The 19,546-nt window shown below is 39.0% G+C and overlaps 4 protein-coding genes across 6 annotated transcripts; 1 reads left to right on the top strand and 3 right to left on the bottom strand.

Moving 5' to 3' along the window:
- Window positions 1-225: 225 nt before the first annotated feature.
- Window positions 226-1,150, bottom strand: LOC137744421 (aspartyl protease AED1-like). The gene is made up of 2 exons (XM_068484238.1): window positions 1,041-1,150; window positions 226-937 (listed from the first exon to the last, which is right to left on the bottom strand). Exons 1-2 carry the CDS (start codon window positions 1,148-1,150, stop codon window positions 226-228), a joined length of 822 nt encoding a protein of 273 aa, XP_068340339.1.
- Window positions 1,151-2,876: 1,726 nt separating this feature from the next.
- Window positions 2,877-4,762, bottom strand: LOC137744420 (beta-1,4-xylosyltransferase IRX9-like). Its single transcript, XM_068484236.1, has 2 exons — window positions 4,092-4,762; window positions 2,877-3,033 (listed from the first exon to the last, which is right to left on the bottom strand). Exons 1-2 carry the CDS (start codon window positions 4,760-4,762, stop codon window positions 2,877-2,879), a joined length of 828 nt encoding a protein of 275 aa, XP_068340337.1.
- A 4,041-nt stretch (window positions 4,763-8,803) lies between these two features.
- LOC137744064 (pentatricopeptide repeat-containing protein At3g53360, mitochondrial-like) lies at window positions 8,804-11,443 on the top strand. The gene has a single exon (XM_068483926.1). It carries the CDS (start codon window positions 8,940-8,942, stop codon window positions 11,214-11,216), a length of 2,277 nt encoding a protein of 758 aa, XP_068340027.1. The 5' UTR covers window positions 8,804-8,939; the 3' UTR covers window positions 11,217-11,443.
- A 1,592-nt stretch (window positions 11,444-13,035) lies between these two features.
- LOC137745643 (ribonuclease MRP protein subunit POP4-like) lies at window positions 13,036-18,420 on the bottom strand. 3 transcript variants are annotated; one of them, XM_068485630.1, is made up of 12 exons: window positions 18,314-18,420; window positions 16,746-16,976; window positions 16,606-16,641; window positions 16,425-16,501; window positions 16,083-16,351; window positions 15,714-15,782; window positions 15,496-15,554; window positions 14,933-15,034; window positions 14,650-14,756; window positions 14,368-14,503; window positions 13,884-14,034; window positions 13,036-13,455 (listed from the first exon to the last, which is right to left on the bottom strand). In XM_068485630.1, the coding sequence occupies exons 2-9, from the start codon at window positions 16,972-16,974 to the stop codon at window positions 14,659-14,661; spliced, it is 939 nt and encodes a 312-aa protein (XP_068341731.1). In that variant the 5' UTR covers window positions 16,975-16,976; window positions 18,314-18,420; the 3' UTR covers window positions 13,036-13,455; window positions 13,884-14,034; window positions 14,368-14,503; window positions 14,650-14,658. The 3 variants fall into 3 exon arrangements, with proteins under 3 accessions (XP_068341731.1, XP_068341732.1, XP_068341733.1); XM_068485631.1 differs by lacking the exon at window positions 18,314-18,420 and having other exon boundaries at window positions 14,368-14,498; window positions 16,746-17,354; XM_068485632.1 differs by lacking the exon at window positions 18,314-18,420 and having other exon boundaries at window positions 14,368-14,471; window positions 16,746-17,354.
- Window positions 18,421-19,546: the final 1,126 nt, after the last annotated feature.

Genomic DNA, 19,546 nt, shown 5'->3' with positions numbered 1-19,546 from the left:
CGGACGCTCGAAAACCATCCTTTACACTACAACAAACATATTGGCAATGACTAATAAGTTATTTTTCACTCAATATTTTAGTAACTTTAACATAGACCTAATATTCTTCAAGATAAACCAATTCAATATTTTAGTAGCTTGATTACAACATAAACCGATAATTGTTGATGAAATTTGCAATGGGACTAACTCTGCTATTAGTTCCAAATCCCAGAGGCGGATGATTCAACACCCATTTGGAGCGAAAGACAGCTCCGAATGGAGGAGATCGTACGTGAATCTCCACCCTCTTTGCTGTGGTGCACCCAGCCGGCTTGGTTCTGTCCCAGTCCTGGGGATCATTACCAAGCCCGTTTGAAGCTCATCCACAAAGTTGTGGAAGGCTTGGGATTCTGGCAGCTGCAACACCGCTCCTCCTTCGAAATGGAAGGAAATGTTCGGGTAGGTGAGGGTGGTGAGGGACTCAAGATCCTCGTAGTAATAACAGAGCTCATAAGCTGGAGGATCGTACTCAGGTGGGGAGGGGTAAACCGGGTACAGTCCGAAGTGACTGGAAAGATATTCCATCACAGCGTTTTTCATCGGGATGTAAGCCTCCTTGTACAAGACGGTGACCGTGGCTCCCACGTCAATTACAAATCCCGGTTCCCCTCCTTCTCTCCGTTCTGAAGGTGTGTAAACTGATACGTTGTCGACGGCAATTGCTGTGAGGTTAAGGTAATAGTCGAAGGGGTGGTCGGGGGGTCCTTCAATAATCGGGGTATTGTAGTAGTAAGCAGTAGTTAGTCCGGCTTTGGGGCCGAACTCGAGGGTTGCATTCGTGTTTTGGGGGTTGGAATTGGAGAGCGGAAGGCAGTAGGAGAAGCGGCTGATGTTGAGCTGTGAGAGGGTGGAAGAAGGGTGGCCCTTTCCGAGGCCAAGCTGTCCGACTATGGAACTGTGCGCGCCAAAACCGATGAGGTTTTGTTTACCCAGCCCGAAGATAAAAAGTGGTTTATCTTCAAGGACGGCAGTCGACTGGTTGTGGATGGCCGCGACACCAATGAGAAGGTGTCAATCCCCAAGATCCCTTGGCTGAAGCCAAGGTCGTACCAACACGGGTCTGCAGATGTGGCTGTTTTGGCAACAGGGGGGACGCAATAATTGGCATCGTCCCCGGCAACAAGTTGAAAACCATCGGAAGGGTTGAAGTTCGTATATTTGGAGGGGACGTCCAAACAGACTGACTACACATTCAACCCATTGCACCCAGGTTGTTGGGATTGATGTAGACAGAGCCAGTTTGACGAGAAACCGTGGAAGCCCAATTTGGGCCTCCACAAAGTAAGAGGCTGAAAGTGTCGGCGTAACGGCAACGGTGGTGTCATTGGAGGACACTGGTAGTGTGGATGGTAAGGGTGGGGAAAGTAATGGGTTGGGAGGCAGTGATGGTGGTGAAAAGGAAGAGGAAGGTGATCAAGATTGGGAACAGAATGGAGGTCGTCGTCATATTGATCGAGAATCTGGATTCGAATTTGTTGTTGTTGTTGTGAGTTTAGAAGAAGAAGATGATGGAGAAGGAAGGTAGTGGCAGTAGAATGTGTGAGTGCAGAGAAATGGAGGGAGCCAAATTTATACAAATTTTGGATGAATAACAGCCATCCCGTATTTTTTCTTTTTGACCGAGTTAAGTTAAATGCAGATGGACGTGCAGTAAATATTCACACATGGGTTGATGCTCAATGTGCAATTTTCAAGAGTAAATAAAGTCAGTTAAAGGCATCACATGGGCGTTCTGTTTTCGGTGTCTGAGCTATCATCTAGTCTCCAATATGGTGCTGCCAATTTTGGGCCTTTTTTGGTGGCTCTCGTCTTTTCTAACACTTCTCGATTCATTAGTGAATTGTATTCTTCGGTGCCTACCAACACAGATCGTAATTCACTAGTGAATTGTATTCAAAGGCTAAAAAACAAATGAACAGTGACCATTAGATTTGGTCTAACGGCTCAAAAACATCGGCTCTCAATGCCTGTAGGTAACGAAGAAAAATTGCAACGAAGGAGATTATCACAAACCTTATTTGGCTTTCACACACTTTTTCTTTATTTTTGACCTTTGGATTGGATAAAACAAACTGAAACAACATACTGATTAACAAAGATGTGTGGCAAGCTAAAAATGTGTTTATTAATTCCCAAATCACAAATCTCCAACACATCATCCACCATCCCCGAATCACTCAAATATTCTACCTCACTCTCTTTAAAATTGACTCCTAGGTGTGTAATCAACAAGAAATGATTTTTACGCCCAATTTTTCATTCTACACACAAGGAAAATGATTATAAATAAAAAAGTAACACACATTTATATTATCACTTGCACCATCTTTCTAGTAGATATGAGACTCATATGCATTGACGGATCCTAAAAGACAACAAGTACCCCAAAATTACAAAGAAAAATAGTTAAGAGTAGAAAGTATCCCAACGTTATGGTTGTTTGGCCTTTAGTAAAGACGAGGGTTTGTAGTCTTTTCCACAACTTATTTTCCGTATTAAATAGATTGTTTAGGAAAGAAAATTATATTGACAGGCGTGTCACAGCAAAAAAATACGTGTCGTATGGGGGAGTTCGAGTTTTGAGGAGCAAAGCAAACTAGCAAAGATCCCAGAAATATGACTTCACTGCTACAGAATTTTCACACGAAATTAAACGTACAAGAGTTCCAATTAGAACCAACTACAGGATCCTCAAATTATAATTTCACTGCTACAGAATTGTTCATATACGCCGAAAATTATTGATCCGAAACAAAGATAACACTCCTAAAACTCACTATGTGAAACCTTCGCAAGAATGGCATTGATGCAACGGAAAGGACAAGTTAATACAATTAAAATGCAGAGCCGGTGCCCTTGGTTCTTCCAAGCATCATTTCTTTAGCTTCGTTAATTTTGGATGCAAGGTAATGACTACCCCCTGCATCCGGATGGTTAGCAACCATCACCCTCCGATGTGCTTCCCGGATTTTGTCTTTAGGAGTAGTCTCCCTGAGAAAAATACAAAATATATATACACGAACATCACGTATAGAGGATATAAGCAAAAGGATAATAAAACAGTATCCCACAGCTTGCACTTTTTCTCGGTCTTACAGCTCAAGACTTGCTCTAATTGAGCAGGACCAAGTGTGCATGGGTTGAGCTCATGTCAGGCGTAAAAGTTTGAAATTTTGACGAAAATATGAACTTCTGAGCACAATATCAAGACTTGGAAAATTCACTGTATAACACAGCTTAAGCTACTGAAAACCGACAATAGGAAACATGCCAGCACTAGTTGAGCTTCCTGTCATTTACGCCAATGAAGAAATCTCTTGTGAAAATCAAAGGACCTAGAACAGATAACCAATTTTGTACTAGGCACCCACAAGCTCTCCAAAATTATAATTGAGTATTGGATGCTACTCAGCTAACCTCAAGGCTCAGGTATATACAGGGTTTAAACCATGGCTACGGTTAAAAGATCAGTGACAGGACGAACATTTTGACACATATATGCCTAAAGAAAAAAAAAAGTAACAAATTTCGCAATTCTAAATAACCCAACTTTGGCTGCAAAGAAGGGTGAAAGGAATGAACCACAGCCTGCTGGCACATATTTGCTGCTGATCTAAGGTTAATTTTGTAATTCTAAGTAACAGATGAAACATTACTGTAGGGCTTTGATTAGATTGGTAAGGAGGGCACCCCAGGTATGTTATAGAAAGGGAAGGCAGAGGTAGTACTTTGAATGGTGAAAGACTAGGCTTAAGGATAGAGTTCCCTTCTTGATCTGGGTCAGAGGTTCCTCTTCCTGAGCCTCTTTCTTTGCATGTTCCCAAAGCGCAATTCTTGGGCCCCTTTTTCTTTGCTCTTCCGGAACTGGTGCAGAAATTGATGGGCCTTGGTCCTTTGCTACCCAATTGTTTGGTAAACAGGAGCAATTCAAACAATGTAAAGAAGCCAGGGCCAAGGTTCTGAAAGAAGCAAGGAATACCAATAGGTACAATACGAAATAAAAAGACCCGGCTTCCACAACTACAACTAAGGGAGGAACTGCTAATTACATAGTGGGTTCTAAAATAAGCAATAAGCTCCTTCGAACATGCTTAAGAGCAATGTTCCTCTGGCGATCCCTTTCAGCTTCTGCGTCTGTGAAATTCTTTCTCGAAACCAAATGCCGGTACATAATCCCCGTTCCCCTCAGCAATTCAGACACTTCATTCGTCTCCGTTTTCGGCGCCACCACAACCCAAAGCAACGGCTGAGGAACCAACCTTAAAGTATTGGCCAGTCTTCTCAAAAACACACTTTTAAACTTAATGTCTTTCGTGCTTGTTGCTGTTGCAGTGACTATGATTATGAACCTTCTCGGTGTCATCACCTCGGGTTCTTTCTCTTCTTCCACTTCTTCATGTTGTGACATGAACCTCGTGTTTTCGGAGTACTTTTTATGCCTTGCAGGTTCTGCTGCTGCCGCCATTGACACATTCTGTGCCTCTGTAGCTATCAAACTTCTATTAATAGCATCCGGTACTTCTTGCGGTGGTTCTACTGACTGCAACGGAAAGTGCTGTGGTTTATTGGAGGAAACCACGGCAGCGGTTCTAGCGGAAAGTGAAGCCTTACCCGTTGGAGCAAAGCCTGAGAAGAACCCCATAACAAAACACAAAGCAAAATGGACCGCTGCTTTCTTCCATAATTGAGCCCTCTTCTTTGTTCTTTCTGTGGTCCCCATTTCTTTGGAAAAAGCTATTAAATTTGGTATTAGGGTTACTGAGTTTCGGTGGGTTTTGGTCAGTATAATATATGATGTCGGAATCTATGTGTAAAATTTTATATCAGTTTTGTTTTTACGAACAAAAGGAGTAAATTTCTTACAAAAAAAGAGAAGGAGCTAGCTAACTTGGTTATGAATGGTACTGGCAAACTCAAAAGCGCATTTGTTTTTGTTTTGAGGTGTTTCTTTAGGTGAGGAATTTGCTTTTTTAGGTTGTTGCTTCAAGTAAAAACGAGTTGGAAAGAAATCGGAAACTTTAGTTGCTGTCTTTGCACCAAATTGTTGTTGGGATAGAAACACATCAACTAATTGGCATCAAAATTCAACCGATTGCTAGGGTTTGTTTTGTAATTTGGAGTCAACCAAATTATATATAAAGAAAGGAACAAAAAAAAAAGAAAAAGAAAAAAAGAACAGAGAACATGAAAGGGGATCAAAGGGCAAGAATTTTCAGAGTCCCTAAGCCATTTAAATAAGGATAAATACACTCAAATAGAACATGTTTAAATTTTACTTAAAGATAGAATTAGTGGGTAAGTTATCTCCACTATTTAATTAAAGATTGTAATCGGTTTTATTTGTGTACGTATTGTGGAGACATAAATTAATCACTTCAAATTGGAGGAGGACGCACAGACAATATGCTCACTATGACGGTTTTTACCTTGACGTTAGGAGTAGACCACATAATTACCTAAGGGAATAGGACATAGTCTGGCCTAAGGTAGTTGGGCTTTTATGGCACTAATGCACCATGGAGTTTCCGGGCCACCCATGGTGTAGGCCATGGGCTTTACGGGTTGCCCATGACATATATTATAAGCTCACTAACTCTCCACAGCCTTTTCTTAGATGTCTGGAAATTGCACATTTACCAACAGGGATCTTCAGAACTGCTAGATGGCAGGATTGCAGAGACTGTCGTGTATCATTAAGGATTGCCTAGTATGTTCTACTACTTTTTTGACTTAGGCATTGGAAGATTGTTGGCAGACACCCTCCCTTTTTTAAGGGTGTTTGTCAATTAGGCTAATGGTGTTTGTTCTCTTATAAGTAGAATTTCTTCAAATTAGCCGTGTACAAAATTTGCATCCACAAGTATCTCTAACGTAATTGTGTTATTTTCATCCTACTTTATTCTATTTGATGATCATCAACACAAAGGCACACTACTACGTACTTTAGCATTCTGTTAATGAAATAAAGATACATGAACAACAATTTACACATGTTTGTTTCATTAGCATGAAACGCCACAATAAAACTGTAATTCATTCTATACAAGTCTTTCTTCCGCAAGATTAACAAGAACATGTTGTACACACATAACAGCCAAAATAAACGTGATGTTATGAGTCGTAAGAATTTTGAGTTTCACCATAATGTTCAAAAATCATATGTAAAGCTGATGATTGTCGAATGAAAGCAAAACTCAATTGCTCAAGGGCCTCTTATTAAGCTTAAAATTAGATATGAAAATTCTACCACGTACCCCGTTCCTGATACTTGAAGGAGCCATTAAACTGACACATCATCTCATTCCTTATATTTTGGTCCAAGGCAACAAACATTGATGTCACCACACATTGAGTACCATTGAAAAGGCTTCAAACTGGAAAATTTTTTTTTTTGGTGGTTAATAAACTTTTGGAAGATATATTTAAAATTTGAAAGAGTGAATGTTTTTCTGAGTGAGATTTAAATTAAATTTCAGAAGGCATATGTCATATTCCGGTTTGGGCCCCCACCACATCTCAAGTTCGACTCTACTGTGGGTCCCTACCACACCCTCACGGTTTTGTTTCTGGGAACTCACACGAGAACTTCTCAGTAAGTTACCCATCCTGGGAATGCTCTCGCGCAAACTCGCTTAACTTTGAAGTTCCGATGGAACCCGAAGCCGGTGAGCTTCCAAAAGACCTCATGCTAAGTAGATATGAGAATATACATATAAGGCTTACAGGATTCACTCCCCTGGGCGATGTGGGATGTTACACATAGATGTAATTAATTTTTTATTTAAATATTTTTAATGAAAATGTGTTGATAATCAGTCTCACATTGATAGGAGGAGATACCTTGTACGAACAATTAAGAGTAAGTTAGGTTACTCTCCATATTGCTAATTTATTTTGTTGTAGAACGTCAACTTTCTTCAAAAGGGCTTCACAAAACTAATTTTTAGTGAAAAGCACTTAATTAAATTTTGTTAAATAATAAGGCCAAAAACAGCGGGTGATTGCAATATCATAAATAAGTTAAAATTAATTTGGAGGTAATGACAGCATCATAAATAAGTTGAAGTTGAGAACAATGACAATATTATAAACAAGTTGAAATTTGATGACAGTTATTTATTCATAACTGTTTCTTAAGAAACAGTCATCAGTGCCACAAAACTTCAGAAAATGACAATATTGCAACCGTCTATTATCATTATTATTAATAAAAGTTCATCAAGAGTTTTCATTAAAAATTAGTTTTGTGATGAGGCCATTTTCATTAGTTTTCTCTTAGAAGTGGTCAATTTTAGCTTAAAATTATTTGGTTCTCCATTTTTTCTACCTAAAAATCGAACAGGACCATATATGATGAATCTAACACCAGAATCCTGGCCTCCTCATCTCTCTCAGCCTCCCTCCTACATCTCATCTCTCTTAGTCCTTGCAACCTCCGCTCATGCCTATAACGCCATCCACTTTCTTTTGTACTTGAGGCCAAAAATATTTATATGAAACCCAACCATATGACACTTACCGGTATGTATAGGAGCAGCTCGAACATGGAAAGGCTGAAGCCTTGACAAGAAATAAAACTCTAATTTGGCATTTAGGAAAGTCACGCAAGGGTAGTAAATCTCTTTTCTTTTCATTTTTTTTCGAAATTTTAGAAGACGGATAACAAATTACTTGCCCAACAATCATCAATGTCGGCGAAGTGAATTCTAGAGCCATATCATTCTTCCAATCCTGATAGTTTTACATAATCACCACCATGATAATCCAGAACGATGGATTTCGTGCCTCATTCTCAGACAAATGGCTTGCCCGTATCTACGGAGTAAATATTGCCCAAAATGTATACCTGCACGACACATGGCATCATGAACACGAGCTTTTGTTTTGGGATGAACAAGATTCATGGAGAAGATATGATGACTTGAAAGAGCTTAAGTATCAATACTGACCCAACAATAGATTAGATGGAAACGTGTAGAAGCATAGTAGATTATGACAAGACTAGACAAAGATGAATCACTTAAGAGCAAGTCCACCTCTACCAAATGAGTTGACCCAAAGTCCACTTTTCCAGCCTAGCCCACCAAAAACCCACTCCACCCCACCTAATAGGCTGGCCAAAGTGGAGGCCAGCTTTGAGCCCAACACATAATGGATTGAGCAAGAAATCGGGCCATCTGACGTCTGGTTGACCTCAGCCACGTGAACTCCTTTTTTTTTTTTTTTGCGTCAGACGCGTTGGAAAACATGCTCGTGTGGGTGCACATTGCCGACAGCTCGCAGAGGGGGGGGGTCGCCATACAGGCCCACTACAGGATACTGGGTGTGGGGATGCGTGGCGGTTGGATTTCCAAGAGTAAAAATTTTTTGAAATTCAAAACCTAATGGCTAGTGACGTGGGACAATTTAGACCGTTCAATTTTCATATTAAGGTTCAGGTTTTTCAACCAAAAAACTTTATAAAAAAAATTAATAAATAAAATGTCAGAAATTAATAATATTTTTTTTATAAATAAAGAAAATGTCAGAAATTAAAAATAGAATTATTATTTTATAACAAAAATTAATAACATTTTAATAGGAATTGATTAGGTTAACTAATTTAGGGGTGGAGATACACTTTGTCAATCACTATTCATTACAGTCAATTGCTATTTATATGGGTGGATTGAATGGACTCTTGCCCAACTTGGTTTTTTTGGGTGGAGTTGCTAGTATTATGATGTAACATATGAGAAGGCATACTTGAATGGAAATAATTCCTTTATTCTAAAATCCTTCCTGAGTTTGAGTGATGTGCGAAAATCATTGTTCTTTCAAACAGAAGAGCGGCAGATGAGACGAACGAACATCATAAGCCAAAAACAAACGGGAGAAATCTCTCTCCTCTGACCACGATGAAAAGATTAAAATCCCCACTACCGTTGACATTCCATAAGAGTCAACCAAGTCAACCTCCATCTCTTTTACCAAACTTCAACAACGAACAGTTTAGCAACAACTACATAATCTCCTTGTGCAAGCAAAAGCTTTACAGAGAAGCCATTGAAGCATTTGAGTTTTTACAAGGTCAAACGAACTTCCCAATATTTCCCAGCACTTACACAAATTTGGTTTATGCTTGCTCGTCTTTGAGGTCTCTCGAATACGGCCGGAGAATCCATGGCCATATTTTGGCATCCAATTACCAGCCGGACATTGTTTTTCAGAATCATGTTCTCAACATGTATGGAAAATGTGGGTCGTTCGCGGAAGCACGCAAGGTTTTCGATGCAATGCCTGAAAGAAATGTTGTTTCTTGGACTTCACTGATTTCTGGGTACTCTCAGAATAGTCAAGAGGATAAAGCCATTGAATTGTATTTCCAAATGCTGAGGGCAGGTTGTGTTCCTGATCACTTCACCTTTGGAAGTGTCCTAAAAGCTTGTTCGGGTTTGCGGAATGAACTGCTGGGGAGACAGCTGCATGCCCATGTTGTTAAATCAGAAACTGGTTCTCACCCTATAGCACAGAATGCCCTTACTTCAATGTACGCGAAGTTCGGTCTGATTGCAGATGCTTTTGATGTCTTTTCTCGTGTTCCAACAAAGGACTTGATTTCTTGGGGTTCGATGATTGCAGGGTTTTCCCAGCTTGGTTATGAAAAAGAAGCTTTGGATCACTTCAAAGACATGCTCTTTCAGGGTGCTTACCGGCCGAATGAGTTTATATTTGGGAGTGCTTTCAGTGCGTGTGGCGGCCTTCTTGAACCTGAATATGGAAAGCAGATACATGGGATGTGCATAAAATTTGGTTTGGGGAGAGACATCTTTGCTGGATGCTCCCTTTGTGACATGTATGCAAAATGTGGGCAATTGGAATCTGCAAGAACAGTGTTTTATCAGATAGACAGGCCCGATTTAGTGTCCTGGAATGCAATTATTTCCGGGTTTTCGAATGCTGGAGATTCTAATGAAGCATTATCATTCTTTTCTCAGATGCGGCATAAGGGACTGATCCCCGACGAAGTTAGTGTTCTCCCCATACTAACTGCTTGCACAAGCCCTTCAACACTCTATCAGGGTGAGCAGATCCACTCCTACATTATCAAGAGGGCCTTTGATTTTACCGTTATTGTATGCAACAGTTTGCTAACCATGTATGCTAAGTGTTCAAATCTCTATGATGCATTTCTTGTGTTTGAAGATATGAGAAATGACGCTGATTTAGTTACTTGGAATGCTATTATTAGTGCGTGCATGCAGCACAACCAGGCCGGGGAGGTTTTCAGATTACTAAATTTAATGCATATTTCTGAAACTACACCTGATCATATTACTTTGGGTAATTTGATTGGAGCATGTGCAAATATATCATCTCTAGAGGTTGGGAATCAGATTCATTGCTTTACTGTAAAAAGTGGGATTGTGCTTGATGTTACTGTCAGCAATGGATTAATTGACATGTATACAAAGTGCGGATCAATTGGAAGTGCGCAAAAGCTCTTCGGCTGGATGGAGGATCCAGATGTTGTCTCGTGGAGTAGTTTAATCGTGGGTTATGCTCAGTTTGGATATGGAGAGGAAGCTCTTGACCTTTTCAAAAGAATGACGGAATTGGGCATAAAACCCAATGAAGTTACACTGGTGGGTGTCCTTACTGCTTGCAGTCATATTGGACTGGTAGAAGAAGGATGGAAAATATATAAAACCATGGAATCCGAGCATGGGATTGTACCGACGATAGAGCATTGTTCTTGTATGGTTGACTTACTTGCTCGTTCCGGATGCTTACATGAAGCAGAGTCATTCATCAAGCAAATGGCATTTGAACCTGACGTTCTGGTATGGATGACTCTACTTGCTGCCTGCAGAACCCGTGGGAACATTGAGATTGGAAAACAGGCAGCAGAGAATATACTAAAATTAGATCCTTCCCATTCTGCTGCTCTCGTGCTGCTTTGCAACATCCATGCTTCTTCTGGCAATTGGGATGATGTTGCCAGGTTGAGGAACTTGATGAGAGAAAGGGACGTCAGGAAAGTCCCAGGGCAGAGCTGGATTGAGGTTAAGGATAGGGCCCATGTATTTTTTGTTGAAGATTGCCTGCATCCTGAGAGAGGTAAAATATATGCAATGCTAGAGGAGTTGTGGCTGCAGATGCTGGATGATGGTTATGACCTACTTCAGGCATAGGCTTTAAGTAACAACGTCGAATTATTGTTTCCGGAACAAGAGGAAGTGGATACCAGGATCTTCTGAACGTTCCTAGTCTAAAAAAGATAGCATCAGTCAGTCGTGATCTAAGACCCCAAGAAATGCTAAACTGCATTTCGATTGAAAGGCAGGGCGGCACAGCCCTCACCTTAGGGACTGGTTAAGGCTGCACAGCAGTAGAGAGCGTTAAGACCCTTAACATTGACTGAAGCAGTTGGATAAGAAGGCAGCGGTCAGACCTGCAGCACCAGGGTAGTACGCAGCGGCAGTTTCAAGTTTCAACCATACAATGTCTACTCTAAGTCTGCATATCAAGAGGAAAACTTTTCTCGTTCGCAAAGTTGAAGGCATAAAACTATGAACTGCAAAACGATACTTGATGAGGTGACCGGATTTGAACTCCAGCAGGTAAAGTTATCATTAGGGGTGGTTCGGTATGGGATCCCATACCGAAACCCTTGTCCCGATTCCCAAACCGAAATTTTTGGGAATCCCAAATTCAATACCAATTCCAAACCAAATTTTCGGGAATCCCAATTTTCGGGAATCCCGAAATAATTTCGGGATTTCGGGACAAATCGGGAATCCCGAAATGTTTTTGGGCTTTTGGACTAAAATTTGACATATTATGTTTTTGGGCTAAAATTTGACATATTATGTTTTTGAGCTAAAATTAAGTTTCAATCTACCCACTACCCATTTGTGCACAAAGTTTTTGGGCTAATGCCATCTCACCCCACATTCCAACTTTGATTCCTCCTCCACATAGTTGTAATTAAATGAAAATTTTGGCGGCGCCCATGTCTGAAAGAACAACTATATTGTGTACTCGAAAACAAAAGAAAAAAATTTGAGCTCAACTAATTGCATGCCCTGTACCCACCTTGTCCGTGTATATATATACAATATATGTATACTGATATGTTCATGCATACATAATGGTCTTTGCTCCTTTGTTTCCTTGATTTGCCTAGGTATGCAGGAAACTAATATCCACATATTAATCACACTAGTGGCTAGGTATGCAGGAAACTAATATCCAAAGATTAATCACACTAGTGGCTAGGTATGCAGGAAACTAATATCCAAAGATTAATCACATTAGTTGAGACAACTGGAATATAGAAACAAACAAATTGAACAAACAAACATTAGTTATTTAGTTGAGACAAAGATTAATCACACTAGTGGCTACCAATACCATTAATTAAAAAAATAATTCTCTTATAATTAAAAAATAATATATATATATAATATTTATTTCTATTCGGTATGGGAATACTGAAAAAATGGAGATGTAATCCCGAATCCCATACCGAAAATTTCGGTTTGGTTTGGGATGACATACCGAAATTTTCGGGAATTTTGGTTTGGGATTTTTTTGGTTTGGGATCGGGATTTTTTCGGTTTGGTTTGGGATTTTTGGGATTTTTTTCCAGCCCTAGTTATCATTGGAGTTACAAGTCCACAAAGACTTGCATTCTTTTGCCCGGTTGAATCGATAATTTTCGCTTGTATTGGTTCTTCTACAGCTGTTGAATTGACAATTTTCGCTCGTGTTGGGTACTTGCACCCAAAGGACAAGCTACCTTTAAAGGAGGATGCTTTCTTGTCAAGTTTTAGACGGCAGGGGCATACATTTGACTACAAAAGATCACATTAGCTTGGACTTGTGAACAGTTATGGACTTCTGAAACTAACTTGGACCATTCAGATGGATGCAAGTCGTCATTTTCCCTCGCATTCCCAACGTTCAAACTGGGTTACTAAATCATGAACAGCTTATTGATGGCTATACTCATGATAAAGGAGCTTTGAGTTGTTTCATAAATTGAATGAAATAGATGTTAATTTGTTTTCGACATCAATTTGTAAATATCTTGTACATTTCGATCCGTACAGCATCCCAAACTCTTCAATTTGTAAATATAATTGATCCATAACAAATGGTTGCTTTGAGTACTTCCAATTCAAAATTGCAAAATCCGGTCGACGATATGACAATTGCTTCACTCTTTCTCATCTTTCGGTTGGGTTGATATCGATTCTCTTCGGGGTCGGTGCTTTTTCCACTTCTGTTTGCGCAAGGCCATGATCCAAGACGGAACTTCACAACCTGATGTTGACATCACATTAGCTATATTCCGAAGATATGGAATATCTTCCTCTGTGTAGAAAGTAATAGCTTCTCCACTCCTCCCTGCTCGTCCGCACCGACCTTCACAGAAAAATTACAAACAGATTCAGTGGCACCGTAAAATAATTCCCCAAAAACAAATTCAAATAGTTGTAGCAATAACGTGAAGTAGCCTTGCACCGCTTGTCTCGGGAAAAAGTGATACAATCAAGTGACTACTACATAAAACAAGAGAAGTACTTCTATTTGATAAATAAATTCTACAAATTATGAAGTGATGGTTGAACCAACAAATAAGTCTTACGGAACAAACCCAAAAAGTATCATATTTGTTCGATAGCTTTCCAAATTAATCATCTACCAAATTTTCTATTAATACATTCTCATAAACCATATATGATATGTCTTCTATAGAATTCTTTTCTGAAAGAAACTACTGACCGTTGTAAATTTAACACATTCCATATTTCATGTACATACATTACAATCATAGGGATGGGGAGACATACCAATCCTGTGAATGTACGCAGCTGCAGAATCTGGAAAATCATAATTACTTACACAGTTGACACCTTTGAAATCCATACCCCGAGCAATAACATCAGTGGCAATTAAAACCCATGTTTTCCCAGCTCTGAAGTCATCTACAGCATTTTCTCGCTGTATTCCAATTTATAATTAGTATAAAGGAGATGGAAAAATTGTTCAAGTATAACGTATGTAACATGAGAAATCGAGCATGATATACAGTTACAAGTGACTAAACATTACATAGGCCCAAGTACTACTAATGGAATTCCAATGTAAAATGAAAATGCTAGAAAGAAAATGTCAAAATTCCAGTTCTTTCTTATTTTCATGCAAACCTCCTCGGGATACACAGATCTTCAGGCCCAGTCTTTTCCACGATACCATGAAAACAAGCGCATAATCAGGTCTTAACATCAGTTAAGGTTTTCTTTCCTTAATTATACACTTATGCAGTTAAGGTACCTGCAAGAGTCCACTCCCCTTCCTTTTGTGATCATAGTTCTTCTCGATTGTTCAATGCCAAAGCTGTCTCAGCCGCTCGTCCAACAACCAACATTGTCGAACGACTGTCAATGATATTGTTAAACTCTTAACTGTTCTGCAATTTACCACAATTGGAAATCTGGAATAAGTTAACAAGTAAACTGAATATGAAAACAACGTCGATAGTAGTAAAGTTGATTGATTCGTCATCAAATAGCTTGCCATGTTCTTATATCCCATATAAATAGTGGAGAAGATCACCTGAAACAATTACAAGCCCAAGTTTCTTGAAGTGAGTTTGTCCCCGTGCAAGGTAATCTTCCAGCAATCAACTTGAAATATAAACACAGAAAACTTTTTGGGTACCACTGCAAATATGCCCCATACAGATAATCAAACCATCAGCATTCCATTATCAATTCACACACGAGAGAAGAAGAAATCATAGCATGAACACATACGTGTTCACTTTAGGTTCAGTTCAAAGTTCTATCAACACGAGTTGTACCAAGAATATCTAAATAAATTAAAGGTTTGAAATTACCTCTGAATTTATCATCCTGTGTAATTATCCCAAATGTTTCTGTTGTTTCACGAATCATGATACCACTCACTCCAGTGTATGAAGTTACTTTACACTCGGCAACTGCCAGTAAATAGACAGGGAACTACAGTAAGTATTGACAGAGAGAAAAGGGAAGATGAGGGCGTATTTGACACTGCCAAGCAATGTGCAGGAACGAGTCCAGATAGTTCAAAGGACGTGCATTTGAACATAAGTTCATAACTTGATATAGAATAATGTATCCTTGAGCCATTCACATAAGAGAAGAACAAAATAACTTAAAGGAGCAGAATTAAAGCCCTAAATAATTCCCAATTTTGATCGACAAAAGAGATAAAAGGTTCTCAATTTTAGGATGTTTGAACATGTTGGAATTACAAGAAGCCATAGTATATGTGATCTATCTGGTGTGATAAGAATTCGTAATATGGCTTGGAGGATGATTAGAGGTGAATAATGAACAAACAGTATGCACAATGTTTACATTATGGACAAGAATGGGCAGTTATTAATGAAAGTTACGAAAAAAGTAAGAAATAAACCTGAAATAATAGCACCATGTAGATCTGCACTAAGAATACACTGAGCCAGCTGATTTTTTCTGCGGGATTGAACAAACTTGTGGTTAGTTTTCAACATTGAAGACTAACAAAATGCAAAGCATATTGCCCCCCAAAACTATAGATGCTTAAGAAAGAAACGATTAACCATTAAAAAATATACATAACTCTGATATCTGCAATGAGAAAGATATACTCACCCAGTAGTTTTAAAGAGTTGCATAATATAGCCTTTCCACATCTCATGCATTGGCTTAAATTTATCAAAGCTGTGATTCAAACAAAGGAAAGTATTAGAGAGTGAACCATAGATGGAAAAATATAACAAGTAACAAAAAAATTGTGAAGATCTTATCATCAATCACGGAAAACATCTCTCCAGTTATTGAAAGAGAAATATATTGATGATAACCAGTAAAAACAAGCCATTCTGAATCGCAAGCTTGTAACTTCAGGATCAGAAAAAACAATTTGCCTAGCGTATCATTATTATTGTTCACTTGTTGGAAGAAGAAAAATAAGTATCACAGATTCACAAATGGCAACATATGCTGAGAAACACAATTCACCTATGAAAATCTTTAGGAAAATCAAACAATCCCGTCCTTTTTTGCCGTTTCATGGACATGTGCTTTTTAGAACGCTTGGAATGAATCCGCAGGGCCCTGGCACTAGAGCCAGTTGAAACGCCACGTCCTTGCACATAGTTATCAAGGAGAATCCAATTGTCAATTCTCTTACTTCTGGATCCTTGCATGTACTTCTGAGCTGAGTCTCCACTCTGAAGAAGCTCGTGCAAAACCTTATCAACTTTACTCTCCTTTCTACCGCCAGAGACCTGCATTTCACAAACTAGATCTTAAACCAACGACTTAAACCAAAAATTTTGCTTCAACTTCACGAAAAAGTACCTCAACACTAGTTGCCAGCAGATTCTCATCAACAGATTGAACTAGTTTTGCATATGTTGGACCACTTTCGTCGATCTCTGAATAACAAATACAAGCAAAATAAACATATAACCTCAATCCTAATCTCTTAAATTAAACTACCAAAAAATTTTGCCTCGATTCACTAAAACTGAAACAGTACCTTGTGAATTAATATACCCCGAAAAAGTGAAAGCTCCTATTAAGAATAAAGACGAGAAAAATCAAATAATCATAAATATACAAAATCATAACAGAAAAAAAAAATTTAATTAAATATCTGAAACTAAGATTTTCACAAACCTTTCTTAAATGGAGTTGAACTTGAGGCCGATGGATTTGCTAAATTTGGTAAAGAATTAACAGCCGAAGAACTTGCAATCTGTGATTTCTTTCCAGCTTCATCGGTTTTTGATCTCTTGACAGTCTTCTTTTGATGTAAATCGAGCTCGACTTGGGCAGCCTCAAACCTTCGTTCCAATGCCTTCAAAGTGCGTTGGCGTTGATCGTCAACAATTGTTTCACCGGCCATGGCTGCTTGAAAAGATTAAGGAAAATTGGTTTAGTATCCCTTTTACAAACCCATCAACTGAAAACAGCCCTACACCCAAAACGGAATCTCTTGCTAGCTACGATGCACAGACACGGCACATCGGCCGCGTATCGCGTGTCAGATACGCAAATGGACACGATACGCCTCTGGTACGGTCGGATACGCGTTGGATACGTATCTGGATCAACAGATACGGCGTTTGACAGATGGATACGGGTATCCGACGGTTTAGATACAGGTATCCGACTGTCTAGATACGGATATCTGCACCATGACGCAATCTGGTGGAAGGACACCTCGCAAAGAAGATGACGCAATTTGATGGAGGAAGGCGTCGCACGGAGACGACCCGATCTAGTGGAGGATGCTTCGCAAAGAAGATGACTGCTAGGTCAACATGCCGTTTGTTTGTTTATGTAGTAAAAAACGACACCACATTATTATTATTATTTTATTATCTTAGGGTTTAAATGAGACTAAAGCCCAAAACTATATAGCCCACCGAATTTACACCACTACCATCCTTTCTTTCTTTTTAAGAGTTTGAATAATATAAATTAAATTTTGAGTAATTAATTTTTTTTATTGTTATTTAAAATATATTTTTTAAATATATATGTATTATATAAATTACCGTATCCATGCCGTATCGTGTCTTAGTTTTTAGAAATTTGATGTATCCCCGTGTCGTATCGTGTTATATCCTCGTGTTCGTATCCGTGTCCATTCATCGTAGCTTGCTAGTAATTGGACAAAGAGACAAAACATAACAAAAATAAAATCAGACAAGAACTAGCATGCAATGAACAAAACTACATAATATGATATCCATTTAACTACACAATACTAATAGAGCCTTTGGCTGAATGGTCCATATGCAATAACTAATATGTTTATAAATATCCAAACAAACTTTTCATTATTGCCTTTAGTTCCGATTCGGGGTTGAAAATCGAAACCAATAAACTATGGATATCAAATACTCTTAACTCTTAAGTTCTTAACTATCGGCTTTGACTTACATGCATTAAGATTGCAGCTTCAATTACCAATTTTAGTTCAAAAATTGTAACAAATCGAAAATTTTCTGCAAATTTAAATACCAAAGTATTTAACCAAACAACTTAAATTTCTGCAAATTTAACCAACCAACTTAAAATCTACAATCTATAAGCAGATCCATAAAATTCAAAACCAATAAACAAGTTTCTGCTAGTAATCAAATCGCAGCAGTCCATATAATCAATCGAAAAGCTTATGCAATCATAGCCCCAAAAACCCTAAATTCCCAAATCAGAAACCCTAATTCATAAATTACCTAGGAATTTGCAGGATGATGGTAGTGTTCTCGACGACGAGGTTGGTGTGGACCGTGTGGTGGTGGTCGGAACTCGCGATTGGGAGGATTGATGTAATGTCGACAGACACAGTTCGCTAGTTGCGTGGCTCTTCAACGGCTAAGTACTGTGAGTGGACCCCTTCTAAAAATGCATGTTTTGATAGTAGAAATGCATACATGAAAAACATGATTCGATGACTATGTTTTATGAGATAACATGCTTACTGAGACTAGTTTGAATTATTACTATTTTTCATATAACCCATGTTCTTATAGAATATCCGATTGATGAAGATATGATATTTAGAACATATTTAGAACACCTCTTCATAGTATAGATGATGGATGACTTTATACTATGAAGTTGCTTTTCAATATATGTATGTTCAATGATTTTATACTTACCTATTGGTCCTTTCCGCTACGGGACGTAGGGATAGATTCCTCTCCGTCCTTGGCGATGGTTTGGTGTTGGCATAGGGCCTGGAGTGTGTTTCCTCTGGCTATTAGCACAGGGACGGGAGCCGGTATGGGGCTTGAAGTGTATTTTCATCTGACTGTCTGTTCAGAGACGGGGAGCCAGCATGAGGCATGGGGGTTATCGGACATTCACTAGTGATTATTATATATACAAGTTATGATTTGTGATATTGCATGGCATACTAGGTTTCGGAAAACCCATGTTTATCATGATATATATGTGTTTTTATAAAACCTGGGGGTTAATACGTTGATAACTGTTTTATTATATATATCGACTTGGTCCACTTATGTTTGTTTTGCGTCCCCTTCAGGACTTAGAATCGAGGCGTACAATCTTGGCGTCAAGGTACTTCTGCGTCGGCATCTTCGAGTCATCTCGACGTAGGACCCATTCTTTTATTCGTTCACTTTTATATTATTTCTTTTAGTATTCTAGTTAGTTGTATGCTCTGAACACGTTCCTTAAATGCATATTCATTATTCTTTTATATTTATAAGTCTTATCTATCCCTTGTTTTCAACATTTGCACTCAATAAATGGCTTTCGTCGTCTTCGAGTGTCGGCCAGCACGTGCCTATCCTGGTATTCGGGGAGTATCGAGATCGGGGCATGTCACCCACCCCTGTCAGGAAAGCATTGCAGGCCCAGTGCGTGGGGTGCATGCGCGTGTGGGCGGGTCGAGAGTGGCCCAAGTTCCAGCGAGTCCACTCGCATGAGGGGTATTTGGC

This window comes from Pyrus communis, chromosome 9, assembly GCF_963583255.1.
Source record: "Pyrus communis chromosome 9, drPyrComm1.1, whole genome shotgun sequence".
In the NCBI taxonomy this organism is placed as follows: Eukaryota; Viridiplantae; Streptophyta; class Magnoliopsida; order Rosales; family Rosaceae; genus Pyrus; species Pyrus communis.
Note: the sequence above shows the minus strand (reverse complement) of the source record. Positions and strands in the feature narration are given on the sequence as shown.

What these genes read in the sequence shown, in the direction of transcription:
- LOC137744421 (XM_068484238.1), bottom strand. Translation starts at nt 1,150, where the DNA reads ATGCCAATTATTGCGTCCCCCCTGTTGCCAAAACAGCCACATCTGCAG. An exon ending in GGATTGACACCTTCTCATTG is followed by an intron (nt 938 to 1,040) that starts GTGTCGCGGCCA and finishes TGGCGCGCACAG; the next exon opens with TTCCATAGTCGGACAGCTTG.
- LOC137744064 (XM_068483926.1), top strand. Translation starts at nt 8,940, where the DNA reads ATGAAAAGATTAAAATCCCCACTACCGTTGACATTCCATAAGAGTCAA.
- LOC137745643 (XM_068485630.1), bottom strand. Translation starts at nt 16,974, where the DNA reads ATGGCCGGTGAAACAATTGTTGACGATCAACGCCAACGCACTTTGAAG. An exon ending in GGGGTATATTAATTCACAAG is followed by an intron (nt 16,502 to 16,605) that starts GTACTGTTTCAG and finishes TTTGTTATTCAG; the next exon opens with AGATCGACGAAAGTGGTCCA. An exon ending in TGCTGGCAACTAGTGTTGAG is followed by an intron (nt 16,352 to 16,424) that starts GTACTTTTTCGT and finishes TGTGAAATGCAG; the next exon opens with GTCTCTGGCGGTAGAAAGGA.
- LOC137744420 (XM_068484236.1), bottom strand. Translation starts at nt 4,762, where the DNA reads ATGGGGACCACAGAAAGAACAAAGAAGAGGGCTCAATTATGGAAGAAA. An exon ending in CTTATTTTAGAACCCACTAT is followed by an intron (nt 3,034 to 4,091) that starts GTAATTAGCAGT and finishes TATTTTTCTCAG; the next exon opens with GGAGACTACTCCTAAAGACA.